The 8,649-nt window shown below is 40.3% G+C and overlaps 1 protein-coding gene across 1 annotated transcript in view; it reads right to left on the bottom strand.

The window, feature by feature from the left end:
* LOC104947353 (adenylate cyclase type 1-like) overlaps positions 1-4,141 on the bottom strand; it is a gene marked incomplete at its 5' end in the record, with an annotated part of 10,318 nt that extends 6,177 nt beyond the window's left edge. The window contains 4 exons of the mRNA XM_010773348.1: positions 1,375-1,499; positions 2,416-2,530; positions 3,479-3,577; positions 3,995-4,141. Of these exons, the coding sequence (XP_010771650.1) occupies positions 1,375-1,499; positions 2,416-2,530; positions 3,479-3,577; positions 3,995-4,141 (486 nt within the window). The remainder of the gene's footprint in view (positions 1-1,374; positions 1,500-2,415; positions 2,531-3,478; positions 3,578-3,994) is intronic.
* Between the last annotated feature and the right edge of the window lie 4,508 nt (positions 4,142-8,649).

Here is an 8,649-nt window from a genome sequence, read left to right as displayed (position 1 = left end):
AAAAAGTGTTTTCTGAAATAAATTACATACCCCATTGAATTATGAAAGAAGATCGTCAGCTGTCTTCCTCTCCCGTGTTGTTCCTCGATAAAAGGCTGCAGCACCTTTGACAACTTCTCTCTAGATATCAAACATACCGGTAAACCAGCATCGTTTGCTGTGAAAGCATATAACTCTGTCCACACAGTAAATTAAACTCCTGTTCGTTCCGTCCGGTTTACTTTTTCTTTGTAATTTACTCCAATTAGGTTCGCTCACTCGACGGCCGGGGGTCCCCGCGCGAGTGCCTCCAAGAAAAGGCGCTCGCGCGGGACCGTAGCAGGATGTGACGCATATTTTAGTTGACCTAATTAAAACCGTTTTGTTTTTTATTTATGTGTCACAGTATCACCTCAAAATACAAGATACGAAACATTTTCAACCGTGCAACAAAATATAAATAGTCCTACAAGTACTTTTATTTTATTTCCTTCTTATTTTTGTCTAAACTCAAGGGAGCCAGAGCAGAGGGCTTAAAGGGCAGCATGCGGCCCGTGGGCCGCAGGTTGCCAACCCCTGGATTAGAGCGATGCGAATATTGGGTAGTCTACCACAGTATTTACATGGAGATAAGCCCCTTAAAAACCATGAATTAATAAAGCATTAATTCTGTGTTTACTCCTGTCATTCAAACAAGACGCTGGAGAGGGGGCGGGGCGCATCTCCATGTAAATCCTATCGGGATCGGATCCATCAGGCTAAACTAACCTGTAGCAGCTCCCTCCACACCATGGTCCACACTCACAACAATGTCATACAGACATAAATAAAGCAGCGACTGTATTCGCCATGACATAGACGGTCTGTGTTTTGTATATGTTTAAGTTTTGTCCAGTTTCTGAACAGATATGAGGAGCTGTGAGCTCTGAGTGTGTGCTAACAGCTAACAGCTGATGTGTTGGGCCAAGCGTCGTTTCTTGACTGGCAGCAAAAACAACCAATCACAGCAGTGCTTCTCTGGCTGGCTCTGTCCAATCACAAACAAGAAGTGTCCTCCCTAAGGAATACCCATTCCGTCCAATGTGAAATGCTGTGGTGTTTTCTGAAATGCTGCAGCGTTTTGTGAAATGCTTTGGCGTTTTGTGAAATGCTGTGGCGTTTTGTGAAATGCTGTAGTGTTTTCTGAAATGCTGTAGCGTTTTCTGAAATGCTGTGGTGTTTTCTGAAATGCTGTTGCGTTTTGTGAAATGCTGTGGCGCTTTGTGAAATGCTGCGGCGTTTTGTGAAATGCTGTTGTGTTTTGTGAAATGCTGTGTTGTCTTGCACTTCAGGGCCACTATAGTCTTGAGCCTTTTTGATGGTAATATTAATTGATATTAGAGGACCACAGTGTACCTGTATCTTTCCTTGTACCCCAGTGCTGTCCATCCTGCTGGCTACGTTCACTGTGTTTCCCCAGATGTCATACTGAGGTCTTCTGGCTCCAATTACTCCTGCCACCACTGGACCCACATTGATACCTGGACAAAAAAATGAGGGGGGTGAAAAACACATCTTAAAGTGTTTAATAAATGGATGCACAGGTTTAGGCTGATTTTTATTTGTTTATATATTGAATATAATGGAAGTCAACACTGATTTTAGGGTATCAGATGAGACACAAACGCTGGTCTCCTGGGTGAAAGTCACATGTTTCACCCACTCATCCATCCAAACTAAATGCATTAACCTTGTCTGAGAATGCAATTTAAAGGGGATAAGGCTGTTGAATGCTAAATAACACATATGTGTACAGTTTAACATCTGTGACAAAGTGATCGCTGCACATCCAGAAAAATTATCCAGTGTGAGACAGATTTCTTTTTTTCTTGTTGTTATTGTTTTTATCGAAGCAAGCATCTATACTCAAAACAACTTGAGTAATGCAAAATAAATTACATCATAGATGTCCATGCAAAATCAATGTTGTTGCTTCATCTTTACAGTCACAGTTCTGCAGGTTTTAGATATTGGAAAGCAACATGACAAATGCTGAATTGAAACTAGGCCAATCTTTGTTTTTGTGCACTTCCTCGAAATCCAGCATTACGCAAATGACCAAATGTTGCGTTTCTGCAATGGGGGTTCAGCCAAGCACACACACACATTGAGCCCCGCAGTCTGCAGACAGGATGGCACTGTGTACACCAGACTACGCTGGGATTAAACAAGCGCTCCTGCCGCAGGCTCCCCACAGGATACCCAACACAATGGAACCCAGAACTTCAGGTCTCGATGTGACGAGCTTCCTGCAGGGTTCGCTCTTTCTGTGATGCATTTCCCTTTAAACTTACTGGCACTGAGCGTCAGTGGTGCCCAGTGCAATAGGTCACCAGCTACAGCGCCAATGTTTATGTAGACCAATGTTTTTATGCATGCGTGTGTATTTTCGCTCACCCACTCTCAGGACAAAGTCGTTGTAAGACTGGTAGTTGATGGCATCCAGGACGTCAAACATTTCGATGGCGAAATCTGAAACTGTGCATAAATGTGAAGTGATGGACTTCTTCACCTGTGAATCAGAAACAGACATATCAGGAAAAGACACATTGATGCACATACAGGCATGCTAACAGCCAAGGTAGGAAGTGATATTACCCTTCAGATGTGTTTCCTTTATGTGATTATACACATTGCAATCTAGGACGAACCAGTTGTTTTCTTTCAAAAGTGAAACCACCTTTGTGACTGACTGTTAAGTTTGCAAAAGTTGCAGAAAGGGCCCTTTTGTTTGTCAGCTTTGCAGGATTTAAAGAATTTTTACGAAGGCAAAATGCACGAAAAATGGGGCAAAGCCTGCAAACTAGTTCAGGCAGTCAACTCGAGCACCAATGATACATTAACACGTGACGCACCTCGTCCCTCTTACAACCAGCCAAACACATTCTCCTAAACATGCCGCTCTATTTAAGCCGCCAGGTCTTCCTGCCTCTGCCTCCTCGCTATGCTGCTGCTGCCACTGCTGTGTTCACTTGCTATTGCTACNACCCGAGCTTCCTCCCCAGCTTCCACCCCAGCTTCCACCCCAGCTTCCACCCGGCTTCCACCCCAGCTTCCACCCCAGCTTCCACCCCAGCTTCCACCCCAGCTTCCACCTGTAGGCTCGGGGGATAGTTATCTAATCATCACTCAATGTTCTTTGTAAATCTGTGGAGTGATGAGGCCCGAGCCTAGATGCCAAACTCAAACTATATGCTGCTTATAATAAACATATTAAGAAACACGTGAGTTGTCTGACTGAAATATGCTGATGCCACAGAGGCCGGTAATCCTTCACGGAGGATTTGTGGGGTGAAACGTGACAGCATTGTAAATATCAAGACACAGGAAATAGCTACCTGCATATACTAGGCCTCTCAAAGTGGCCGTGTGCACTTGATTTTTTTTTTCAATGCGCTGATTCCCTGCAAACACACAGAAAAGTTTACACGGAATCTTAATATAGCTACAACAAGTATACCATGGAGGCAGTTGTAGGAACCAGCCCTACTGCAGCCATGTATGTACTGCCAATAGTCTTGATTTTCTCGATATCCCTGTAGCACTCCTTGTCCATCAGCTGAAAGGAGGGAACAAAATAGGTAAACAGGGGGGAAGCATTACCACCATTTTCAAATTGGAATAAAGTGTTAGTTCTTATATATCATAGGTTGTCTTGGTAAAATGTAATATTTTGGCGTGTTTGAGCAAATGAATGCTTCAAGATGCTGATTATAGATTCAAGCAGGCCAACAGTCATCTGTAAGTAATTCCTTAATTTGGAGGACTTTCCCACCAGCAACCATAGCTTATTATGGTATGCTGCGTTGATAAACACAGTATGTTTCTGACCGTCGTGGCCACAATGTCATCTTTAAAAATGATGTTATTGAGGTCATATTGCACCAGAGCTTTACCTCAGATTCTCAAAAGGTCAACATGGGGTAAAGATATACATAAAAACTGATTTACGATACATCATCAAGAATGTTCTCACCTCATCAAAGTCAGCGATGATCTCATTGAGCAGCCGAAGGCACTCAACGCCCATGTTGTTGCCGTCTAGCTCGATGTAGAAGTCATTAAAGTTGGCGATAGAGGCGAACAGCACTCCGACCTGGGCGTAGGACTGGTAGTACAGATCCTGGAGGGGGAAAAACAATTATTCAAAACTGCATTCATTAAATGGTTTTAGTTTCTGTCCCGATAAGTTCTGAGATATCTTCCTTTGAGATGTCTGCCTACACTAAGGAACGAATTGTAAAAAAAAGTGTCCGTAACCTCGAACATTTTATTTATTATTTTAAAACAAATAGTCACACACAAAACTCAAAGTGTTCTGTGGACTATCCAGACTAACGGAGAAAGATACAATGCTTTTTGTATGCCATTTTCAAGTGCTGTCAGACACAATTATTCAATAAAATTGTACATGGGTCAGTCCTTTAACTGAACTCATATTGTACACATTAATCCTGGTAAAACTATGCAACAGTACAGTAGGCCCACACAAACTGCAGAACACCGTTGGCTTTGGGAACACTCAAAATTACTTAAAATTATTTAATTCCCATTTAACCTGTTAAGGGGCTTTCCCCCCCCGTTTTTTTTCTCACGAAACTATGTCTCAGGGCTTCTTAAAATGTAATAAACTATTCATGTGTCCTACTCATTTAACGGGAAGAAACTCAGCTAACTGAACCATTTTTACCGAAACAAAACACAAGTCTCACAAGAAGCGTCTAAATGAGCCCTGAGCGAAAAAATGCTAACGCACTCTAGGTATAAATCAATCGATATACTTATCGGATATGCACAAACAAGTTTAGCTAACAAGCTGAGACTCCACAGATTCTAGAAATATAAGTATCATCACTGAGCGATCAGAACTCATGACAGACGAAGCAAATACAGACATCACACGACGTAGCTTCAGGTAGCAAAACACGGAGATATGCTCACCTTTTGCTGTTATTCTGATCAAAAACGAGAAAAACGCGGCTGAAGGTTAATCCATAGGTTAATCCAATGTGTCTGTCACTTTGAAAAAATTATTGATAATCCATAATTCCATTTTTATGTCAAAAACGGAGTTTTCATATTAGCTGCTAATGATAGCTTCCAGAGTGTATGACAGCTTCCTGTTTTTGTCTCCTTGGATATGATACAAGGATACTCACAGACTGCATCGGGCGCTGACATAGGCGCCCTGTGACCATCAGATTTGACTACGCTGATTGGCTGAAATTATGTTTCGGCGGCATAGTTTAAAGATAGCAACAGTTGGCTTCTGCTGCACTTGTTGCATTCTCGTCTGGGCGCTGAGAGGGTAATGATACACGGGCAAGGCCAGGCAGAAAACATGTGACTTATCAGTAACTTTAGACATCGTAACACAATTTTAAACGAGATTTTATTGTAGATTATGCATTTTACTGATACCAATTATATAATATTTACCTTGTTTATTAAAAATAAAAAAATAAAAAAAATTCTTTAAATATATATATTTTTTAATGTGGGAAGAGGGGGGGCGGCGCCCCCAGCTCCCCTATGGGCCGGCCGCCACTGGTAACAAGGTATAATTCATATGGTCTTTACTATGGTAATTGTAATGAAAACTTCTGGAGCATGGAGTCGAAACACAATGAGACACGGAAGAGCTCGAACTTGATGACAAAAACTGAAGATTTATAAGAAGAACGACTTATGCTGCAGACACAAAGTGACACAGCGCTTGACGTAACCAATTCTGAAGATTTCTCACCCAGTCCCATGTCTTTATCTCTATCAGCTGACGCCAACGGGAAGGAATAAGGAGACAAAACACTTGCAAAGCAGCAAGGTTGCAGGCCTGTTATCAGCGAGAAAACTGATAAACTGAGTCAAAGTTATGGACCTTGAAAATATTTCATCAACAGTTATTAATCTTTAGTCAATAATTATGTGTTTTCCGTGTTTTTTGTCTCAGATTTATACTTGTGTTATACTTGAGCATTGGATTCATACAATGATTTTCTCACCATATATTCTACATCCAAGTTCTTAATGTGATTTTGTATTACTTGCACATAATGCATACTTTTAATGAATTAAGATGTATTTCGATGCTTAAATAGAGTTCCCATGGGATAACCAGTAGTTAGAAAAGAACATAAAAGACAGATGCATTGCAGCTGACTGTTAAGAAAATTCAAAAGAACTTCATTTTCACATTGTCTGTGAGAGCAAATTCAGCATATCAGGTGCTGAGTTACCAATAAATGTCAAATAAAAGAACCAAAGAGAACTGGGACCTATTTGGTTCCATTTAAGTCCAGCAACAGACGAAATGCACCGTAGTTCCCATGCAACAAAAACAAATATTATTTTATTATGTTGGAGCGGTGAAACTTTGTATTCCTGGCAGCGCTGTGTTATGAATACAGTGTACGGTGAACTTTAGCCCAGAGGAAAGAGAGGAAGCCTTTCTATATACTGTAGCTGCGAGTGCTCACCAATGTGCCGGAAACAAACTTCCTGACTTCCTGCTCCCAGTGTTTACTAGTCTCAGCCTCAGATGATCCCTGCACCGTCTGATGCACAGCCCTCTGATTGTTGAGGGATAAGGACCACCTAATCTATATTTCTGTTATTATTAGAAAATCTCATGACAGGACCTAAACTAACAATGCATTTAACCTTATAACCTGCACTGTGTGTGCGGCCGTAGCCTATGAGTGATGCATCCATGCACATAGTGCTGCAGTGTCGTCCAGAAAGCTATTTAAAACTAAAAAGGGCCAAATTCGAATGAGAAAATAAATATCTGTTATGATGGATTCATGTCATAGACTTGATTTAATCTCATCAAATGTTCATTGATGATAATAGAAAGCCAAAACAAAGCATTGCAAATATTTATCTTAAAATAGTATCTCCTGTAGCTCTGCAATAACTCTGTCAAGTAACACCGGATGATGTCACTGTGTTGATATCGTGGACATTTCAGCTCAGGATTAAAGACTTTGATATACAGACTAGGGATATGGAGTTTCAATCACAACATGTGTATTGAAAAGAAGCTGTCTATGTGCATTATGGTAAATGTAGGATCTGCATTTTTAGGAGCTTGACCCACATCTGGGACTCCTAAAACTTACAAGATTAAATCACTGGTTTACATTTTCTGCAATTTTCTAAAACACTTTTAAAGTTTTCTTGCAGGTGTAAACTTTGCATCATTAACACCCCCCTTGTGGTCAATGTTCTTGTAATTATTGAGCTCATTCTTGAGCTCATTATGCTACCATAGTTGTTTTTTAAAGCTGTTCAATTAGGGCTTGCAAATTAAAGCTGTTTTCTAATCTTAGTTATCTTGTATTTAATGAATGCTTTGTACCATACGAACAATTATCCCCTTGTGAATGCAACCATGTATGGTAAATATTCACAATGTTATATATATTTGGCAATGCTAAGCTGATTTTAGAATTAATGTAAAATCAAAGTTTGCCACATTTTTGCATCAAGGATTTTGAAAAATGTATATAAATGTAATGCATATTTTAGCTTTTAACAGGATAATTTGGGTCTGCTTTGTTGCCCTTGGTTATCATTTAAAAAAGGACTGACAGGATGTACATTCACAAGTTTTAGGTACTAAATGTTGACATTGCCAACCAAAATTTTCCATACGATCAGTTTTTTAGCCTGGAGAATCTGTACACAGCGTTAGAGTTTACAAACTGAGCTTGTACTCTTGAGGGGCTTTGAATGTCCTGAAAGGATGTATGTTTTCATCACTGAGAAAGGGAAGAGGGGGGCGAGGAAGGAACAGAGATCAGGGGAGGGGATGTGCATCACTCAGTGGACACAGACACACAGCTGTCAGCTCACACTCTAACCCAGTGGTTCCCAACCTGGGGGGCGCGCCCCCCTTGGGGGGGAGCCAAAGATCGCAGGGGGGGTGCCAGGTCTCAGATGATTTGAGGCCAAATATCATATTTAGACTTTTTTTTTTTTATTTACATTTTTTTAATTTTTACATATAATTGTAAAGCAATACATGAATATCACTAAAAGCCTTGTCTCTACATTACAATACAATATAACAAATAATTAATTAATTAATTTGAATACAAATTCAAGTTAGTAGCTATTAAAGGCATAACAAGACAGAAATGTATAATTCTTTCTTTACTAGAAATGTTTCTTCTGCCCGTAAAGTTTCCAAACCAGGCTTTTCTGGATAAGCGCATTTTTAAAACATAGTCATTGTCCATGCCGGTTTCAGTTGGATTATTTGTCACAGTTGCTCCGATCAGATCGGTCTCCTCCATTTTGTAGATTATTTATGACTTTTGAATCCACATAAACACATCGGCAAAATCCGGCTTACTTTGAGCATGTGTTTTAAACAGTTTAATCCCTTTCGTGAATTGTTTCCACTTGCGGCGCCCTTTAATTTTCTTCATACAGCGGGCATCCAAATTAATTAATCCTGAGTCCAATAACCATCAAAGTCACTCAGCAATAGTGCTCCTTAATTACGCTTTCATCCTCCTTTAATAAAATACTTCACATTCATCCAGTTTGTGACAGTAGTTGTAGCATTTTTGAGACTTTTAAACTTTAATTACCGCTGTTGCGCCCCCCCCTCCCCTTGTGTGT

Source organism: Notothenia coriiceps, unplaced genomic scaffold (assembly GCF_000735185.1).
Source record: "Notothenia coriiceps isolate Sejong01 unplaced genomic scaffold, NC01 NC01_scaffold00012427, whole genome shotgun sequence".
NCBI classification, from domain to species: domain Eukaryota; kingdom Metazoa; phylum Chordata; class Actinopteri; order Perciformes; family Nototheniidae; genus Notothenia; species Notothenia coriiceps.
This window is presented reverse-complemented; position numbering and strand designations above follow the sequence as displayed.